General features: G+C 39.7%; 2 protein-coding genes across 6 annotated transcripts in view; both read right to left on the bottom strand.

Moving 5' to 3' along the window:
* Positions 1–10,585, bottom strand: part of MCCC1 (methylcrotonyl-CoA carboxylase subunit 1) — a 62,589-nt gene extending 52,004 nt beyond the window's left edge. For 2 of the 3 annotated variants that reach the window (XR_005057293.2, XR_012129345.1), the window contains exons 1-4: positions 10,374–10,585; positions 6,959–7,005; positions 5,536–5,672; positions 2,271–2,366 (exon numbers count right to left, since the gene is read on the bottom strand). Coding sequence is in view for 1 of the 3 variants with exons in the window: in XM_017665814.3 (XP_017521303.2) it covers positions 2,271–2,366; positions 5,536–5,672; positions 6,959–7,005; positions 10,374–10,459 (366 nt within the window). In the remaining 2 variants the exon portion in view is untranslated. The remainder of the gene's footprint in view (positions 1–2,270; positions 2,367–5,535; positions 5,673–6,958; positions 7,006–10,373) is intronic. The other variant, XM_017665814.3, reaches the window with a different exon arrangement.
* Positions 10,586–10,980: 395 nt separating this feature from the next.
* Positions 10,981–22,149, bottom strand: part of LAMP3 (lysosomal associated membrane protein 3) — a 39,593-nt gene continuing 28,424 nt past the window's right edge. The window contains exon 6 of one of the 3 annotated variants that reach the window (XM_017665839.3): positions 10,981–12,214. In XM_017665839.3, coding sequence (XP_017521328.3) covers positions 12,204–12,214 — 11 coding nt within the window. In that variant the 3' untranslated portion in view covers positions 10,981–12,203. The other 2 variants (XM_017665832.3, XM_017665825.3) reach the window with 2 other exon arrangements.

Here is a 22,149-nt window from a genome sequence, read left to right as displayed (position 1 = left end):
GCAAATTAAAACCACAATGAGATATCACCTCACACCAGTTAGGATGGCCAGCATCGAAAAAACTAAGAATAACAAATGCTGGCAAGGATGTGGAGAAAGGGGAACCCTCCTACACTGCTGGTGGGAATGTAAGCTACTTCAGCCATTGTGGAAAGCAATACGGAGGTTCCTCAAAAAACTAAAAATACAAATACCATTTGACCTGGGAATCCCACTCCTTGGAATTTACCCAAAGAATACAACTTCTCAGATTCAAAAAGACATATGCACCCGTAAGTTTATGGCAGCACTTTTTACAATAGCCAAGATATGGAAGCAACCTAAGTGTCCATCAATAGATGAATGGATAAAGAAGATGTGGTATATATACACAATGGAATACTTTTCAGCCATAAGAAAGAAACAAATCCTACCATTTGCAACAACATGGATAGAGCTGGAGGACATTATGCTCAGTGAAATAAGCCAGGCGGAGAAAGACAAATGCCAAATGATTTCCCTCACTTGTGGAGTATAACAATGAAGCAAAACTGAAGGAACAAAATGACAGCAGACACAGAGACTCCAAGAATGAACTAGTGGTTACCAAAGGGGAGGGGTGTGGGAGGGCGGATCGAGAGGGAGGGAGAAGGGGATTGAGGGGTATTATGTTTAGTACACATGATGTGGGGGATCACGGGGAGAACAGTGTAGCGCAGAGAAGGCTAACAGTGAATCTGTGGCATCTTACTGCACTGATGGACAGTGACTGCATCGGGGTATGGGTGGGGACTTGATAATATGGGTAAATGTAGTAAACACATTGTTTTTCATGTGAAACCTTCAGAAGAGTGTATATCAATCATACCTTAATAAAAGCAAGTATTAAAAATTTTTTTAAATAAATAAATAAATTTCCTCTGTTGAAATAGTGAATGGAATTTCAGTTCTATGGACTGGATTCTAAATGACACAGCCCTTCACTGCCTCCACTCCATTCACACTGAAGAACTTTGTTCCTTGACCACCAACCTTATTTTTTTCTCAGAGTCTTGGCAATCCCATTTGCCTGAACCTTCCTCCTGGTACCGTCTCATTAGCTAGGTCTCTGTTCCACTGTCACGTCTTCAGAGAGGCCTCCACTGACCTCCTAACCATTTACTTTCTTACTTTCTTCTCCACTTATGACATTCTTACTTGTATTATTTCTTTACTTGTTCAAATACTTATGATCTACCTCACTTATGAGAGTGTAGTTTCACAAGGTAGAAACCGTGTGTCTTATTTATTGCTGCATTCATGCTTAGAAGCTGGCACAAACCAGGAGACCAATTAGGGCTTGCTGACAGAATAAAATATGAATGAGAAGGCAGAAAAGAGCACTTGAGCTGGTGGAATAGTATCAGCAAATGCTTAGAAGAAGAAATAGGCATGGTATGTAAAGGCGATGGAGAAAAGTTCATGGTAGCTATAATAAAGGACCAGCACTGGGAAATACGCTTTGACAAATACTGGAAACTCTTTTAATTGCTAGGCTGAAGAGTACGAACTTTATTTTGCAACAATGCAAGATTTACTCACTGGGGAATAGGCTGAGAAAGGGGTGAGGTTATTCAGAAAAATAAGAATAGGGGATAATAATGACTATTGTTTAAGAAATGCTCTCTAGCAGCATGGAGAACCCACTGGATGGAAAAGGGAATCAGAAGTAGGGAAACCAGCTGAGAATCAGGAGTCCAGATAAGAGACTGTAAAGTCTGGCAACGTGACCAAAAGAACTGCTTCTGGAGAATTTCAAAGAAAGATTCAGCTTGTACTCACTCCTGTTTTACTTTGAAGGATGAGGGAGAGATGTGATAACATCAACATTCTGAGCCTGAGACATTGAAAAGCTAGGGAATGGGGACCTAGAGTGCAACTGGGAGGGCAGGACGGAAAAGATTCCTTTCTTGGTTCTGGATTAGCACCATCTACTTCCCCCAAAGGAGCTGATGCTCTTAGGTCTGGTTTTGAAGGTAGAAAGGCTGAATTTCCTCGTAATTTTAATGTATAATTTAGACCCTCCCTCTGCCTGATTCCCAAAAGATCTAAAGTGCACAGGCTTCAGTAAGAAGGTAGAGTGGCTGAGGAATGAGAAGGGACATTCCTAGTTTACCATGACAATCAGCCATCAAATATAAAAATCCTGGAAATGGCTAAAAACAGGCCCATTACTGTAAGTAATACGTAATTTTGTGTAAATTGCACAAAACTAACTCCTCCTGAGGTGTTACTCTCTTCACCACTCTTACCTGTGCAGCGGAGATCTTGGCCACTTGGATGATCTTCTCCATGCAGAGGTAGCTCTGCTGTGAGGGGGCGGGGCCAATGGAGTACGCTTCGTCTGCCTGTGTGGGGAACGGTGCACGCTTACAAGTCCACACAGCGAGTACACGCCAGCACACTATACAGAGCTGCTTCAGAGTCATTTTAATCACCAATGAAAATGCTGGCTCTGCCAAAGCAATGGAAGGCCTGAGCAACAGAGGCACCAGCTCACATCTATGTTATAGGCATAAGCCAGTCTGGAATCTTCTGCATTAAGAAGATGCCAAAACTTGAATTTTTGTACAGACCATATACTAGAGTGAAACTGGTCCTCAGGATAGAAAGCAACAGGCACTAGTCACAGCATTATTATTAGCAACAATAACCTTAAATGTATTTAATGCCAAAAATGTACAATTTGACAGACAAAATATACAACAGATGTATACTATAAAAAATAAAATTACAAAGTTTACTAAAATTTGTAAACTTTAGTAAGTATAGAGTCTGAGGACAATGTTCCTTCCACACATTTATGGACTATTTTACATGGTCTCTTAAGACTTTCACGTGATCACAGCACCCCTTGAAGCAGACCAGATATATCTTGAAAATATCATTCAATCATCAAAGACTCACTGAATGCCTACTTTGTGCCACACTTTGCGGTGGGAGCTGCCTGTACATCAGTAGACAAGACAAACATCCCTACAGAGATGGATAGACATCAAACATGCATTCACATACTTAATGACAACTATGATATGGCCATGAAGGACACATGCAGGTACGAGCAAGACTTGCCAGGCCTGAGAGGAGGGGGAGGGCCCATGGGGAGGGCCAGAGGACTCCTACATGACCATCAGGACTCGGCAAGGCACACGGGTAGAGGGTGTGGGATTGGCAACAGGAATGGAGATGGGGGCACTCTTCCCAGGCAGAGAACACAACATATATGAAGGTCCTGAGGTGGAAGACCTTGGCCCACTTGAGGGACTGAAGGAGGTTTGTATGGCTGGTGGACAGTGAGCATGGGTACAGGGACCAGAGATGTGGCCACACAGACAGGGAAGCACAGATCTCAGGGGGCCTAGTGGGACATTAAAGTTTTGGATTCTTCTCCCAAGAGAATCCACATAATGGGATTTTTTTTAAGTTTAAAGAAAAATTTTAGTCCCACAAAACACAAATCCAGTGTCATTCTAAAAAATATGACAATAACACAAAACCCAAGAAGCCCTTTGGCACCAACCATCCCACTCATTCCAAACCTCTTCCAGATATAACCACTATGATCAATTTGGGACATGTTTTTCCACATCCATGTTTATATTTATTTGTATATATTTATATAAACACAAACAGTTCTAGCTTCTGTCTTTACACAAACAGGATCTAGCTATATAGCAATCTTCTGCAACTGCTTTCTCATTCACAGTACATTTTGGGAGCTCTTTCCTTGCAAGTCCACCTCATTTGTGTAATGGTCCAAATGGAGGTACCATAGTTCATTTAATCATCTGCCTCTTAACAGACATTTAGATTGTAATGGCCCCAAACTGGACACCTGCAGCATTCTTGTACATGCCTCTCTGTGCACATACATGTGAACAGTCTCTGAAGAGAGATGTAGAAGAACGTTTGCAGAGTTAGGTGAAGGACACGACACTTTAACAGCTCCTGGTTCACCATTCTTTGAAATGGTGTCACCAATATACATTTCCATTAACACAGTAATTTCTACCCACATTAATCAACACTGAATAGTATCCATTAAAAAAATTATTGCTAATCTGGTAGATGATGGAAAGGTTTGAAGCATTTACAGCAGAGGGTAATATGAAAAAAAACCTGATTGTATCAGTCTGGCTGAACTGTAGAGAACATTGTGGGAGGGGGTCAAAAGTGGAAGTGGGGACACCACTGAGGGAGGCTACCACAGCTGACAGGCAAAGATGACAGTGGCTTTGACTTAAGGTACAGGTGGTAGAGGACAGAAAGGACTGGAAAGAAATGTTTGGGAAGCAGAATTCAGAGTACTTGGTGACTGTCTAGATGGGGGAGGCAGGTGGGTATAGAGTTGGCAGGAAGAAAGGAGATGTTCAGAGATGCCCAGATCTCTGGCATAGTTTTACCAGCAGTGGTGTTGCCATCTACTGGGTTAGGTAAGTCAGGAAAAAAGCAGGTCCAGTACAGGTGAAAGGTCGTGAATTCAATTCTGAATACATTAGTTCAGCACCTGTGACACATCCAGGTGAAGATGCTGAGTGGGTGGATGGATGTACAAGTATCATGTTCAAAAGAAAATCTGGGTTAGAAAAAGAAATTGGAAATGTTTAACAGAGCCACAGGAGTGGATGAAATGACCTAGAGTGAGAATATACAGTGAGAAAATAAAAAATTGAAGATTCTTGAAAAGCCACAAGGAAAAGGACTCCAGAGCATAGGAAGACACTGGCCTTGGGTGGGAAGATCAGGGCAGATGCAGGGACCAGCTTCTGTGGTAGGAAGCTCAATTTTATTTCTTCTGTGAATCAAGACCATCCAGTTGAAAACAGGAAGGTAGAGGGAGAATCAGAGGTTGGAATGGAGCAAGTCTGCAATAGTTACTGCACAGAATGGGACAAGAAAGGGGCTAGAGAGCCACATGGGCCTGCTGGTGGTGCTGAAAGCCCACATGAAGCTGGTCACCATGAATTTACATCAGCACTCAAGTCTTACTGGCATCAAGAAAGCCAAAAGGTTTAATCCACCCATGCCTGGGCTCTGTCTGGTGGACAATAGCCAATAACGACTGAAAACATTTACAACCCTCAGGAGAATAGGGTCCTTTTAGTTATAATTTTACAGGTAAGCCAAAGCTCAGCTTAGACTTGTCTAAGATCCCTCGGCCAATAAGAAGTAGTTGCTAGGACTAGAACCTCAACCCTTCTCCTATACACTGGGGACTTGAGCATGCGCCACACAAAGTGTGATCTGTAGATCTGCCACATTCTGCGAACTGTTTCAACCAATCATTCATGAGATAGAATCTTGCCTGTAAGTCAACTATACCACCAAGCACACTACATAGTCCTACTGGTTTTGTCTGAAAAATGTTCCCAAGAGAAATTATTCATGAGCAGTTTTATCTACTTAAACACTGATAACACTAGCAAGCATAAACTATCAACATGAAGAAATAAAATACTGACACAATAAACAAACACGAAAATTTACAAAATTTGACTTCCAGTTTTAACAACATACCATCTCTACATGCATGGAATTCCTGTCGGCCTCACTATAAACAGCCACCGACTGTATACCCATTTTTTTGGCTGTTCGCATGACCCTGCAGGCAATTTCTCCTCTGTTTGCAATGAGGACCTTGGTAATGTTTCGACCTGTTCAAAACACCATGAAAATCATATGCAAATGTTACAGGGGAGCATGGAATGAGAATGTGAAAAAAAAAAATTCTATTATATTAACCAGCCAATAGACTTTACTTTGGGTAAAATTAGTATAGGGGAGCCTAAAATAGCTATTTTAACTAACATTATACAGTGCACTTCTTTTCTCTTCACTAAAATTCAAGATACCCTTATTAATAAACTTGAAATTACTCAGCTTTGTCAACCTAATAAAATTAAAAGATGCTTTGTTATGCCAAAGATAAAATAACAATAGCTAAAAAAAGGCACATCACAGTTAGTAACTAATTTTTAATAAGTACTTTCTATGCCCCAGGTCCCGTGCTGAAGATAATCCTGACTTCAATCTTCACAATAATCCTATGAAATAGATACTGTTACTATTTTAAAGATTAATTTTAAAAATCAAGAAATTAAGATTGGAAAAGATATTACTTTCTTGAAATTACACAGCTGGAAGAAATGGTGGATCCAGGATTTGAACCAAGGTTAGCTTCACTCCAGAATTTGAGCTCTTAGTCCCTGTCCCACTGCCTCTACCTGTCCGTGCACAGGGATGTGTGGTTCTTTGGCCATGCAGATGAATACCATGCCGTCCACTGGCTTCTGCGTTGCTCTTGTGTTAATACATACAATGCACTTCCGCCATTATGCCACACGTGGAGTCAACATTCTTTAACAGTTTATAATAGTTATTTTTCTAAAAAAATAAGGTTTTCTAATATTTAAAGTGTTTTTCAGCAGGGATCTGTAGAGCCTGAGTGGTCACAGGTCCCAGAGGCTGCCAGGAAGAAGTATGCATGTGTGCATGCTGGGAGAGAGGAGGCGACACGCAGAAGGTACACTTCTGTATTTTGATAGTTAGGAATCCCATGTAAAATTTCATTTGAAAAAAACAAAAACAAAAACAAACCAGTCTGCTACTCAAGAGAACTGTTTTAAAGCATTGACTTGGACCATCATAGTTATGCTTCTTCAATTCAGTATACTAAAAAGTGTCAGACAGAAATAACAACATAAATATAAAACATTTTCAATTATCGTCCTATATATTTTAGACACAACAACATGAGAGTTGACATAAAAGGTAAAAACCATGACTCAATACTGATTAAGAAAATTACCATGAAAATCCCAAACTTCCAAAGTATATGGGAATTAATTTTATTATGTATACAGATTAAGGAATTAAACATTTCCTTTCTTAGTTCATCATCTGAAGCACAACTAAATAAAACAACAAAGCCTGTCAGTACCTGTGGTTGTTGCATACTTCATGGTTTTTTGCTTCCAAGCCCATCTCCTGTTAAATAAATCCAAATGGAATATAATTAAACAGGATAAGCAAGATCAGTTACTGATCTTTCTACAGAATCTAAATTTTGTAGAACTTGAAACCAAGTACAGACACAACTGTAGTTAAGCCAAAAGCCTGCAAAGTGACTTAGTAAGACTTTCTCTGCAGAAAGAAGCTAATCTGGAAGTCATGAGTTACCGTGCAGGCTGTACTCCCCGGCTCTGCACGTCCTTGAGCACATCCCCTAACCTGCTTGCTCTGAGGCTGGCATACGACAACAGTCAGAGACAATTAGAAAGCCAGGGTACTTCAAGATCATCCAGTTCAGCATTTTTCAAAATTTTTGTATTAGAACCCAAAGGAAAAATTATATTTGACTTCACAACTTGGCACACACACAGAAAAACTTCATGAAAGATTTTCCCAGTTTTTTGACACTTTGTTTTGTTCCAATTTATTTAATAAAAGATGCTTGTCAAACTAGTTTGAAAAATACTTAACTAATTCAACCTTCTGATAAGACAGGTTTGAATAATTAAGCCCAAAAGAGTAAAGGGAAGGAGCTGACCAAGGGCAGCAGAAAGAACGCCCCCACATTGGCCAGTTGCTGGCGACCCTGGGGCAAGTCATTTTTTATCAGTGTTTCTCAGTCTTTTTTTCATTATGGTCCCCTTAAGGAAAAAAAAAATACCAAGATTTTGCAGGAGGGTTGAGCATCGGAGGGCCACCAATTATGGTATCATTTAAGATTTTGTGTACCTGCTCAAAAACCAATTTTTGCTTTATAACTAAGGCTTCAGTGTTCTCACATGAGAGACTACCATGAGTGACCCTGAAGATCCTTCTCAGTTTTAAAAGTACACAATTTTACTCTGAGTCCTTATATTAATAAGAAACAGAGAAAGAGAGGCTAAACAACTTGTTTGAGGTGTGTTAACTAGGTGAAACTTCATCTAAAGCAGATCTTAAGCAATTTTAGGTTCCATGATACCAACTAAGTTAACCCTGAGACCTTAATTAAAAGCTGACAGAGAGCAGGCCAGATTCACTTTGGGAACCAAAAAAAAACAAAAAAAAAAACAGAATGCATATTAGCTAAAAAGAATACACCGAAACCAACAAATTGCTGAAGTAATTCCCTCTTAGTCATGTACATCCATATCTGGAAGATTTTGTAAACTAAACTACGGTTGTAGAGAACTTTTTGCAAACTAACATTATGAAGAGCTAACCATTTTAAATCGTTTACAAAGCAGGGGATAAAAATCACAATGTACATTAGATACTATGTAACTATGCACGTGTGTACATAATACTATATATGAACTATATAACTGAACAGAACTAGCATTTCACGGGGGCAGAGATGCAGGGGGCAAGATCACTATAGTGGACCACACACTCTGCGGCCTCCTATGCACAGTCAGAAGGGCTGGTGGGAGACCACAGCTTTGGAAGTCGGGTTCTGCAAGATGGCTTCCTCAGGAGTAGCACTGCTCTCCCAACTGACCCCACTTTCTTGATCTTCAAGAAGGGGGATCATTTTTCCTAATCTTTAAAAGGAATTTTCTATTTCACAGCATCTTCCCACCACACTCCTCAGACAGGATTCTTGTAGAACACAAGGACTGTCCTGGGCAGATGTGTCTATAAAATGGCTGCTTCTTGGTAGCTCTAGTGTAAGACTCTGCTTAAGTTTCAAGGCTGCTGCTGACCAAAGTTTTCTTCTGCCATTGTCTAGTGAAGACAGACAACCACATACACACCACTTAACTATAATCCTCTAACCCAGCAATGTTCTGATTGGTCTATTCCATTTCCCATACCCCTCCATCCCCACCCCATTATCTAAGCTACAATGTAAAACAATGGCTTAAAAATCAAGGTTGAGAAGTTGCTTCTATGTGATAATTCCACCCTGATTCAGCATAACTTGTATTCCAGTTTATTCATGTTTCTAAAAGTCCACCACTAGATTTCTTTTCTCTGAGTTACTAAGCGAATCATGACATAATAAGACATACAGACACTCTCTAAACTGGTAAGATTTTAAATTCCAAATGCCATTAACAACTCTAACAATTTTCCAGGGTGACAGATACTTGAGAATAGTTCCAACACAACAGCTAAGATTTAAGAGGACAGGGAAGGGCAAGAAGAGTCTGTGTGACAATCCTGAAGAACCCTGGAAACTTAAGAAAAGAAAAATTAGGAGAAAGCAAAAAGCACTAACACTGTTTTCACCAACTGTCTTATTTTGTTCTGGGGCTAGTCCTACAACTAAATAATTGAAAATCTACCCACAACTACAATAATTTGTGGAAAATAAAAGCAACCAAAAACCTTCATCTAAATGGTTGACTCTGCAAAGCCTCCATTTATGGATTGATTCACATGCACCAGATTCGGTTTAAACTCTCCACGTATTAATTCATTGAATTCGCACAATCCAAGGGACTAGCTTTATCTCCACTAGGGATGATACTATCACCTCCTCCTAGGTCAGGGAACTGAAGCACAGAGATACTAAGTAACTTGCCCAGGTTGCTCACACACTTAGTGAAACTTCTGCCTCTGACAGCAGTCTGCCCTTCAGCACTAAGCTACAGCGTCTTTCCAGAATGGGAGACAAAGAGGTGGAGAAGGCAGCAAAGGAAGATAAAAGCAGTCTGCTACCTGGAAAAGCAGTCTTCACTGCCAAAGTTATAGTCACTAAATCTTACAGCTCAACATTTGAAACTGTTGGAGCCAGGTTAGCTTCAGTGAGCCATATCATAGCTTTGTTCAAACCTGCATACAAGAATGTTTGGACAATAAACCTCCCAGCCCCCTGGAAGGTAAGTTTGCTTTCGTTAACTTGACTCATTCCAACAATCAGAAAAAGTTCCAAGTGTCTTCCTCTGAACTGTCACCAGATGGGGGACAGCTGAACCCAAAGAGTTTAGAGGACATCCTGGCTCCATTTCTTACACTTGTGTTAACCTGGGCAAGCCGCTGACGGCTTTGGGCTTCACTAGAGCCGGGATTACAACAACTCTCCCCTCACAGGGAACGCGGGGAAATCACAACGTTAACGGTTAAGCGGTACCGGAGTTATTCTCACTCCCGTGGCGACCGGAGCACGGACAGGGCAGGCCTAGCTCCACCCCTCTTCCACTCCTCAAAAATGCAAAAAGCAGATGCAAACAGAAGCGCCAAGGGTGGATGTGGGGAAGAGGAATGGCTGGGTGTGGGGACCCCTCTCTCCCTTTGCCAAGACTGAAAGAAACCCCCGAAAGGGCCTAGCGTTTTCTTTCCGTGCTCCCGGATCCCGACCCAGGCCCTCGGTGCCTCCACACCATTCACACCGCGGACACTGATCCGCCCACCGTTACCTCGGCGGCAGCAGCAGGCACGGGATTCGCTGCCACCGGTTCCTCTCTGCCAAGAGCAGCACCGGCACCGCCGAGACTGCCGCCATGTCCCTGCGGACCCGCCGTTCCGGACTCCCAGACACACTACGTAAGACCCACTCAGGGCAAAAACCTTTCCGCTTCGTAGGCCTATTGTCCCCCGCCGGCCACCGTCCAGGTCAAAACCAAGCACTACGCAGATCGTAGCGTGGCGGGGCGTCTCCATCAAAACCAATCAAAGAGCAGAGCGGGGCGGTGGTGTCGGCGACTGGCCAATCGAGCCGCGTGCCCGCGGGGGATCCCAGCGGCCTCCGCCCGGGGCTCGGCTCCGGCGCCAATGGGAGGAGGGGTGTGCTTCGTTGTCCTTAAGGACCCACGGGTCCCGAACCTGTTTCTTCCCGGGCCCGTGCGGTTCCTAACTTTCCGTCTGGCTTCAAGGAGAACCCTCCTCGTGACCTTTAACAGGAAAGCCGCGAGGAGGTGGGAGAGGCGGAGTCACGGGGGAAAGCCAAAAGAGGGTGAAGAGCAACATACAAAATTGTCAAGAATGAAAAAAAAAGTAAAATAAAATAAAATGAAAAAATAAAAACCACCCGAGATTTATTAGAGGCGGATTCAACTTTTTATTTGGATAATTTGGTTTTTGCTATTGATTTATATGCTATAAAAAATGAAAGATACAAGTGCTAGAAGACATCATGGGAGGCCCTTAACAAGGGAAGTCTTTTCTGAATAGAACACTCAAAAATAATTGATAAGTTCAACTATATAATTTTTTTAAATCTGCACAGCAAAACATACATATAGAAAAAAACATACAACTGGGAATATTTTTATACCTCTTATCTGAGATGAAGGCCTACTTTCCTAAATATATAAATAACTCCCACAAATCTATAAGAAAAAAGATCTATAAATAATGTAAGAGAAATCATCAAAGAATATGAAGAGACCGGTGGAACAGAATAGACAGCCCAGAAATAAACCTATGTATATATGGTCAACTAATCTTTGACAATGATTCCAAGTACACATAATGGGGAAAAGCAAAGTCTCTTGGAAAAAAGGTACTGGGGAAACTGGATACTCAGACGCAAAAGAATGAAACTAGACTCCACCTGTTGGGATGGCTGTCATCAAAAAAGACAAGAGAACAAGTGTTGGCAAAGCTGTGGAGAAAGGGAACCCCTGTATACTCTGGTGGGAATATAATTTGGACAGCCATTGTAGAAAACAGCATGGAGTTTCCTCAGAAAATAAAACATAAAACTACTGTATGATTCAGCAATCCCATTACTGGGTATATATCCAAAGGAAACAAAATCAGTACGACCTTCTCAGTACATCATATTAGGAGGCACACAATGTCAGTGTGTCCCATGATGGTGTGTTAACTTTTACTACCTTGGTTAAGGTGGTATCTACCAAGTTTCTGCACTGGAAATAAATTTTTCATATTCCAAACGGTTTGTCTCTGAGAGGTAGAATTACGGTTGATTTTCACACTTTCTCACCATTACCTGTTGACAATTTCTGTATTTTCAAAGTTCTACTGACATGACTTTAACAATAAGTAATGTTTAAATCTGACTGAAACAAATATGGGGGAGAGGAGGTAAAAGTGGAGGTACAGAGATGGAGGCTGGTGAGCTGTGGTCTCTGTAACACCACCCACTGGTCCTACCTGGCACAGGCATGATTATCTCCAATTTCCTGGGAGATAGCAATTATTCTATTGGCCCATTATCCTTCTTTTGCTCCAGTGGAAGTGTAGAGCAGTCCTGTAGTCTCTTGAGTGTTCATTAGGTGTATCTAGGATAAACCTAGGGCACAAAGGGATGACTCACTACAGCATATATATGAAAATTTTTGAATTGCTTTTTAATGGCAATAAGCCATTCTCAGTAAGTATCCCAAGAAGGCTGCAGTGGGTCCTGCCATCATAACAGACACAACATCCAGAAAAAAAAAAAAGAGTTTTATCCCATGAATTTGCATTTTTCTCCCCTGGTTTTAAAAACATTTTATTATGGAAAAAATTTTAACATTTACAAAAGTAGATAGAATTATATAATAAACCCCTGTTTACTGTTGGATCCACTGGGATGATTTTCCTTCCCCACTGTCTTTCAGGGTCACTTCTGAATGTGGCTATAATGCAGCCCCTGTCCAGTTTTGGTGTGTACCCACATACCATACCAACTGCTTTATAAACCATTTTGGGCTTTTCCACCTTTTTCAACTGGTTACATGTACTGCCCCAGCAGGCATAGGTGCAAACCAGGGGAGAGGGCATTGGTACAACTCTGGTGAGTGACATGGGGGTCTGGGATACCTGCCTATGAAGCCTATCCATGCCATTTAGACCTGCTTGGGCTTGACCTTGGATATAACATTTCCGTCTTACAATTGACTACTCCTAGACGTATCTGATTTTATTACTTAGTAGATTTGACAGAATCCAGCTGAAAATGGGCAGTTCTGGATATATGGTCACTTAGAGACCCAAGGTCAAATGTTCTGGGACCCAGTAACAGGCCAAGAGCTGTTTCTCAGAAGGTATGTATTTCTCTGCTGAAAATGGCATGGCCTTGGCTCTGCTCCACAATACCCAAGGCCTACGTTATGATTCTCCTGTGGGAGTTTGCCAAAAATTCCCTACTGTACCTTTTCCCACCACTGGCACTGCTAACACCATAAGATCTGCCTCACTGTATGGCTCCAGCAGCAGAGCTAATTACATTGTGGCATGGAGTTGCTGAAATTCCAGCTCTGGCCCTACCCAAGACCGATGACTTTCTATGTCATCTGGTAAATGGGCCAGTGGAATTACCTTAGCTGTGGAATGCTGCCTCCAGAACCTAATGAGCCCTACATGGCCCCGTGCTTCCTTCTTGTGGAAAGAAGGCAAGATGCAAAATATTTGTATTTTATTTTGGAAGGGAGATTCTGGCATGTCCCTGACACCCTGGGTCTCTAAAAGCTTCACTGAAGCAGTCAATCCCTGAATCTTCATAGGGCTTGTCTCTTACCTCCTGGAGTACGTGATTTACCAAGGCCTCCAGCATAATAATCACTTTGTGTTTGTCCTAATGTGTGGGTAAAATTGCAATATTGCCAGAATCTCTGGCCTGGCTTTAGTACATCTTCATATCAACAGGTGTTTCCAAGGGGTGGAGAGAAGTAGCATCTTCATATCAATAGGTAATTACAAGCAGGAGCAGGGCACATCTGGACTTGAGAGGTTGGGTGGGGCCCCTTCTTCTGCAGCCCGGTGGTGCGAGACTCTGGTGAGCAGACGTGGACAACTGCTTGTAAACAATGAACGGGTTTCCCCCACTTTATTTCTCCCTTTGATTTTGGTTTCAAAGGTATTTTGCCCCGAGATTCCCGCCCCCCCACCCCCCACCGGAGTTAGAGCATGTCATCAATGTAATGGTTCAGTGATGTCCTATGGGTCGTCTGTGTGGTCCAGATCACTTTGAATTGCATTATGAGAGAGGACAGGAGAGTTAACACATCCCTGAGGCAGAACTATAAATGAATATTGTAGAGCAACAGGCCAACAACTCTGGTGGAAAAGGCAGCCTTGGTCAGCCTGAGCAGTGGCGTGTCAAGTGACTGTCAGCTGGACGGGTTGAGAGACTGCACTCTGGGGGAGGTGCTATATCTGAAGCAGAGTTGGAAGTAGGCTGGAAAGAGTTCTGCTCCCATTATCCTTTGCCACTTTCCTTAGTGTGCATATTGGAGTTTGTTTACCTGAATTCCTCCCAGAAAGTAAACCCGTAATTTCACCTTGGCATGGACCTGGGATAGCCAGCATCCACGATGGTCCCATTGACTTCTGCCTCTCCTGGTCTTTGCTCCTATGTTGTACCAGGGATGGTTGATGTGACCAGTCCAACACAGCAGGAGTGATACTATGTCACTTCTGTGATTAGCTGGTCATTCTCTCTCTCTTGGCTCACTTGCCCTGGGGAAAAGCAGCTATCATGTTGGGAGCATCTCTATGGATGAGCCACATTGTGTGAACTTGGAAGCGGTCCCCATTGAACAAATGACTGCAGCCCTCCCTGGTCAATGGCTTAACTGCCACCTGGTGAGAGAACCTGAGCCAGAACCACCCATCTAAGCTGTTCCCAGATTTTTGACCTACAGAAACTGTGTGAGATGATAAATATTTGCTGTTCTAAGGTGCTAAATTTGGGAGGCAATGTGTTACATAGCTATAGAGAACTATTACAGGACCTCATTTATCTCAGCCCCTACCAGAGTGTCTGGCATCTAGGAAGTCCTTAATGGGTATTTGTTGAATGGATGAATGGATAAATTGTGGCAGCATTTAGGTAAACCAGTAATCCAGTCAGTCTGGACCAAGAGTTGAAAGACGTAATTTGTAACTTTAATGTGGTTTACCTTCTCAGAAATTAAATTTCTCTCAAATAGATCTTCTCTTTTAGTAATAATGTGCCAGTGGAGGACAAAACAAAATAAATTTTTCATAGAAAGATGATTTACCTTACTGATTCAAGCAACTACTTCCACTAAGTTTATAAAGAAAAGCTCTTATAGGACAAAAACTGCATTGTAAGAAATGGATGACATCAATGAGTCTCCAAAGTAAGTTTTTCTTACGAAAACTGTTACTGTAATTCAATATGCTATAAGACTAACGTCAGGACCTTGTCAACTCCATTGAATCATAATGGAACAAGTCAGGAGAGTAACTATGTACCTAGGGTGACCTGAATTATTCCTTTACTGCAGTATTCTAGGGGTATGTGGTCATGTATGTTAATATCCTGACTTTGTTCCTTCCTTTTGTAAGAACAAGTAAGAATAAAATTCTTGGCAAGTTGCTCTACAGAATAAAGTGAACTAAAAGAGAAAATGTGGCTATAAAAGTGCAGAAGAAGCAAATTACCACAAGAGGGCGATATACATACAAGAAAGAAAAGTTGGAGGTTAGATTTCTCTATTTTCAAAAAAATATTTAAAAATACTTGAGAAATTTATTCCATTTCTTTATCTTTAGAGCCACAGCTAAAGAATCCCAAAAAAATGAGAAATGAATGTTTCACAGGGCCCCTTCGACAGAGTAGAGAACTTTATTAAAGACAGGCTACTTCATGCTCCATCGAGTCCTCCTTTCATGCACCCTAATCTCTTATAATTCTGGATAGTTCATTTCCTCTGAGAAAAGGAACATAGGCCAACAGACACATGAAAAGATGCTCCACATCACTAGTCATCAGAGAAATGCAGATTAAAACCACAATGAGATCATCTCACACCAGTAAGAGTCGCCACCATCCAAAAGACAAACAACAACAAATGTTGGCAAGGTTGTGGAGAAAGGGGAACCCTCCTACACTGCTGGTGGGAATGTAAATTAGTTCAACCATTGTGGAAAGCAGTATGGAGGTTCCTCAAAAAGCTCAAAATAGACATACCATTTGACCCAGGAATTCCACTCCTAGGAATTTACCCTAAGAATGCAGCAGCCCAGTTTGAAAAAGTCAGATGTACCCCTATGTTTATCGCTGCACTATTTACAATAGCCAAGAAATGGAAGCAACCTAAGTGTCCATCAGTAGATGACTGGATAAAGAAGAAGTGGTACATATATACAATGGAATATTATTCAGCCATAAGAAGAAAACAATTCCTACCATTTGCAACAACATGGATGGAGCTAGAGGGTATTATGCTCAGTGAAATAAGCCAGGCGGAGAAAGACAAATACCAAATGATTTCACTCATATGTGGAGTATAAGAACAAAGAAAAACTGAAGGAACAAAACAGCAGCAGAATCACAGAACCCAAGAAGGGACTAACAGTTACCAAAGGGAAAGGGACTGGGGAGGATGGGTGGGAAGGGAAGGATAAGTGGGGGGAAAAAGAAAGGGAGCATTACAATTAGCATGTATAATGTGGGGGGGGCATGGGGAGGTCTGTGCAACGCAGAGAAGACAAGTAGTGATTCTACAGCATCTTACTACGCTGATGGACAGTGACTGTAATGGGGCTTGTGGGAGGACTTGGTGAAGGGGGGAGTCTCGTAAACATAATGTTCCTCATGTAATTGTAGATTAATGATACCAAAATAAAATAATAAATTTAAAAAAAGGGAACATATGCTGGTGTGAGGCTTTGGGTCATACTTAGTGTCATTGTTGAAGGCAACTTGGTGTAGTGAAAAGACAAGAGACTTTGGAAAGAGATGCATGGGAAGTCAAATTCTGGCTCTGCCCTTATCATCTGGGTGACTTAAATGATGAATTTCCTTAAGTCTGAGTTCACCCATCTGTGAGTCACAAGAATTAAATGAGATGTATATATACTGCTTAGCCTAGTGTCTGGCACATGAATCCAATAATTTGGGAGCCATTATTATCATTTCCTGTTTATTATTTAATTCTGTTGTTAATAGCCACCTAATTCTTGGTCTTTAGTGATTCTGGAGCAGGGGTCATCAAGATAAAAATATAAGATGATTTGTTCCTCTTGTTTCACATGAAAAAACCTAGACAGCCTGTGATATACTGTCATTTTTGATGATTTTTTAAAAACATTCAAAGTAGAAAGAAGGTAAGCGGATTAGGTATATGTATATCATATAAAATATGGATAGTAAAAGCACTGAAAGTCCATTTTGTAGACAAAGCAGAGGCATTTTTTAGGAAAAGATGAAGGATAAAATCCCCAATGTGAACACAGGTAGTGTTAATTACAATTAACACTTTGGTTTGTAATTTAAAGGCATATACCACTTTACATACATTGTGTTAATTTAATGTATCTCAAATGTTAACTTCAGTTAAAATATTTTGGAGAAAACTAGAAAATACTCTTAAACAACTTGCTAGGTCTTCATAACATGAACAAAAATTATTTAGAAATGTATGTACTGCTTGAATTTAAATCAGAAATGACTCTGTTTTGTAAAAGATGGTGGTTTGCATTATTGGAAGGACCTCCACTCCAAGGGAGGTGCCCAACATCCTGGAAATGATGAATGAATTCTCTAAACTCCATTCTTTTCTTTTCCCCTGGGCACCAATTAGATTCTCTGGTATCCAGATGATTCGCGCTTTAGGCGGATTCCATAGACAATCAACCCCACAGCACAGAGACCCAGCACGATGGCCCCAATCACAGGAAGCACAATTGTGTAGTCGGACGAACACTCATCCACTAAGAGAAAAAAACAAATACAGTATCACAGGTAAAGTCTGGTAAGGGCAAACCAGAAAGCAGGCTAGAAAGGGAAAAATAAGAGCTTTGGAGTCAAACCTGGGCTGTACTTTTAATTCCATAACTAACTGACTCTGTGAACTTGGGCAGGTTATTTAACCTTTCAGTTTCCTCATTTATAAGGGAAGCAAGTAAGGTTGTTGGAGGATTAAATATTTAATAATTGTTACCCCCACTTTCTTCCAGGTATGATCTCTGCAAAGTGGGATGTGCTCACATAAGAGACTGTTTCACTAGATTACACATGATCTCTTGAAAACATGTGATGTTTATCCACTTTATAAAACTTTTTTTTGTCACACTCCAAGTTCTTTTCTATGGATTTAGTGAGCTAAAAATATTAGAAAACAGACCTAATTATTTATGAGATCTTAAAAGCGAAAGTTTGCAAATTGGTCAAAACACTGTTTTTCTGTATTCCATGAGAGAGTCCTGAATGGAATTCCATTAAGTTCATTTAAAATGCAATCGGTCTCAACTAGAGAAAGACGGAGGGCCCTGGGAAAAAAGGGGAACCTGACTGAGTACAAATAAACACAAAACCGTACCTGTATCTTATTCAAGAATAGATAAGAGGATATATCTATGAGATCCTTGCATGAACAAATGTTGAAATGAACCAAGGATCAACATTAACCCAATTCTCACCTGAGGTCCAAGAAAAAAGATTCAGGAGGGGCTGGGGGAGAGTGAATGGCAATTAGAAACTCCAGGAAAAAAACAAAATCTGAACAAAACAGGAACTATGCTTGTCGTGCCTTATTTGATTTGGCAGTGGGCAACATTTAGGTAATTATAACAATATATACCTTATTGATTTAACAAAACATAGTACTACAACTATAAAAGGGATGGTGTGTGAATATTGAATCTTATCTGCCATAACAAGAAGGTTAAAGCTGATAGATTAACAAATAGTAAGATAAGCTTTATAATACATATTTTAAAAGAATTATGGAGATAGCTACCATAAACAATTGTTGAAATTAGTTTAAAGTGCTTTATCTCTTAGAGGAAGGACAAGCAAACGTTGCTTTTCATGATAAGCACTTTCGGAATACATGTTAATTTTGGTATTTACATATATTTTAGTAAATATATATATTTCATAGCTGCAAAAGAACATTGACAAATGTTAAAATGACTTGGAAAAACATACAGACATATTAAAACAAAATATGAAGTACATACCTATTGACTCAACGATTCCATCACTCAGAATTTATACTAAAGATAATAGTCATGTGAATATACCAAGATATGTTACACTAATCTCCATTTTATGAAAGCAAAATGGAAAATCTAAATATCCATCAAAAATTTAAAATGGTACATCCATGCAATAGAACATAAGGTAGCTCTTAAAAAGAATGTGGTACACATCTTCACCAACACTTGCTATTATTTAACTTTTTTATAAAAAAGTTTTATATCTGTCAAAAAAAAAACAATGTGGTAGATCTCAATATACTGACAGGCCAGTTCCCTAAAATATGTAAAGCATCACATGAACCCAAACAAATGTGCGTGAGTGCCTGTAGTGAAAAGATAGTCAATAACCTGGGGAAGGACTGGGGGAGTACAGAGCAATTTCTCCTTTCCATATAGTTTTGTACTAGTGAATATAACATTGTTTAAATGTTTTTAAAATGCAGAAATGTACACAAAGGAAATAATTGTCCAATCACCACATTTCTTCCACTAAAATTAGTTACTATAAACCTTTTGAAGCATTATCTTCCTCTGTACATGCGAGTATGTGTATACATGCATGTGTATGCTTAAAGAAAAATCATTCTATTTTTAAGAATATTTGCACATTATAACTAATTACAGTGATTCATAAATGCACAAATATGAAAGTAAAAAAAAGTCACCTGAAAAACCACTGACCCAGAAATTATCATTGCCAAAACGTGGATAAACATTACTTCAGGTATTGTTCTTCACAATTATAGGGATAGATGGGTAGAAAAATAAATAGAAGCATTTTTATTAAAATAGTATCATACAAGTGCTATTTTGCCAAAATGTTCATTTTAAGTTTGCTTGAATTTCACAGAAGAAAAAGAGCTAAAATAAAACTGGAGGAATTACTGCACTTGAAATAAATGTTTCTTTGTAACAGGAAATATTTCATGAACAATCCCTTTAAGGTTTAAAGAACAGATCATAAATACATTAAAAGATTATGAAATGCATTAAGAGGTTACAAAATATATTAGAGACATGATATGTTTTCTAAACTCTGTTTCCAGTTTAGACATTGTCTATTAAGACTGTTTTGAAAGATAAGCACTAACAGATTACCTCCCATTTCTCTTCTTCCCAACTCAAATTTTGAGTAGTAATATTATTATTTTTTAAATGTTGAGGTTTACAATATTTCAGTTCTATTTGATAACTATCATTCCTATAGTTTAAAAAAATGTTTCAAATATGTAATACATTCACAATTTAAAGTCAGAATAACATGAAATGCTATACATTGAGAAGCTTCTCTTCCACCTTTGTCTCATCTTCTTAGTTCCCCATGCCAACATTAGATAGCTACTTAGTTTCTTGTATATATTTCCAATGTTTCAGATAAAAGCAAAAATGAATGTACTCTATTTCTCCTTTTATTCATTATTATGCTTTATGCTTTTTTTCATTTAACAATAAATTTGGATAACTATCTTTATACATACATAATGTATGTTCTCATTCTTTTTTTATAACTGTATAGACGTATCTGTCCCCGCTTGATGGATCCTTTGTTTTCGTCTTCTGCTATTACAAACAATGCTGTAATAACTAACCATGCACAGGTATCATTTCACAAGAAGGTCTATCTAGATGATAAATTCTCAGGCTCATATTTATTTAATGCTTTTTATATTAAACTATTGAAATAGACAAAATGCTTTTTAAGAACTGTGGCTTGTCTATTCCCAAGGAATAGTTGCTTAGATCCTTATGTATAATGTGGCTTCTCTCTGATCTTACTGAGTTTCATTGTCAAGCACTATCTTTAGGAAGAGCTCACTAGTGTCATATCCCTTGAATTAGTTCATGTTTGAGGAAATCTGCCTATTATCTTAATATTTTGGAGTCATACCTTTTTTCCCTTAGGATTTTGCAGCCACTGGTCTATTGTTTGCTGACATTAAAGTTATTGTAAAGAAATCTGAGGCCAACTTTAACTTCCCCCTTTATAGGTGATTTGCTTTTTTTGATGGGGAGGAGTTTGTATATCTAAAGAATTCTTTACCTTCAAAGATACATAGCTTACCTTATATATCTTAATGTTAAGCTTTATGTTTTTTTCTGAGATACATTGTGTTCTTTCAATCTGCAACTTCAGTTGTCTTAAGGAAAATCTCTTAAATCATCAAATATATCTTCCATTTTTGAAGTCAGTACTTCAGATGCATTAATTATCCTTATTTTAGAAGATCTAAATATCTTCCATACCTAGCAGCCTCCCTATAAAGTTATAATCTCAATTTTTATCTGCATTAGCTGTTTTTCTCAGGCATTTTTCTCTATGAAGAAAATTCAGATGAATAGATAACTCTATTCGGCTGCTTACTATTTCTTTTCATTATGTGTGTCGCTTTGATATTTAATTTGTTTTCTTAGGAGTGAAATCTCCTATTCACCTCACTCTTTCATTATAACATCTTATTATGAGCTCCAGTAATATGGAAATTACATTCTTATTAAGTAGTTCTCAAGAAAAAAAACCCAATTGCCAGGAACTTCCCTTTGTTCCTTGACTTACATTTTCTTTGTATTTTATCAACTGCATTCCTTTCTAACCCCACATCCTTTTTTAAAAAAATTGGGTAAAATATATATAACATGAAAGTTACCATTTTAACTGTTTTTAAGTGTATAGTTCAGTGGCATCAATGCTACATTGACACTTAAGTACTAGTCATATTGTTGTGCCACCATCACCCCTACCCATCTCCAGAACATTGTCCATTTTGCAAAACTAAAACACTGTACCTGTAACTCAGTTTACTCTTATATTATTCTTGTGACTTTGCTGCAGTAATTTTACATAGGGGTCATGTAGTTCATTTCTCTCTTGCTCATGTTTGAGCATCTCATCCAGACATTGAATTTTCTGTATCATTTAGGTGAATGAGGGCCTTTCTTTCCCTTGTGTCTGAGATCTGTTGTTTCCCATTGAGTTACCTATTTGGATTCTCTCTTCTTTTCTGAACCTTGGGAACCAGCTATGCTTGGGCACCCCTGGTTGGGGCTGGATCCCCAGTTCACTTCCCTTAGTCTCTGTTTTCGCTGCCTGGTCTTCCCAGTAGCCACTTCACTACTCTTAGTTTAGCAGAGATCAGTGACCGTTGTGGTTCTCTCCACTTTGGGAAGGGTGGTAAGCATTCACAGGCATTTTTCCTCTCATCTTTTGGCATCTTGGGATGGGTGTGCTGGGGGAGGCAGGGTTAGGAGCCCAGCTCTGCTAACCCTCTCCACTCTTCCTCTGAATCTTGT

Source organism: Manis javanica, chromosome 3 (assembly GCF_040802235.1).
Source record: "Manis javanica isolate MJ-LG chromosome 3, MJ_LKY, whole genome shotgun sequence".
In the NCBI taxonomy this organism is placed as follows: domain Eukaryota; kingdom Metazoa; phylum Chordata; class Mammalia; order Pholidota; family Manidae; genus Manis; species Manis javanica.
This window is presented reverse-complemented; position numbering and strand designations above follow the sequence as displayed.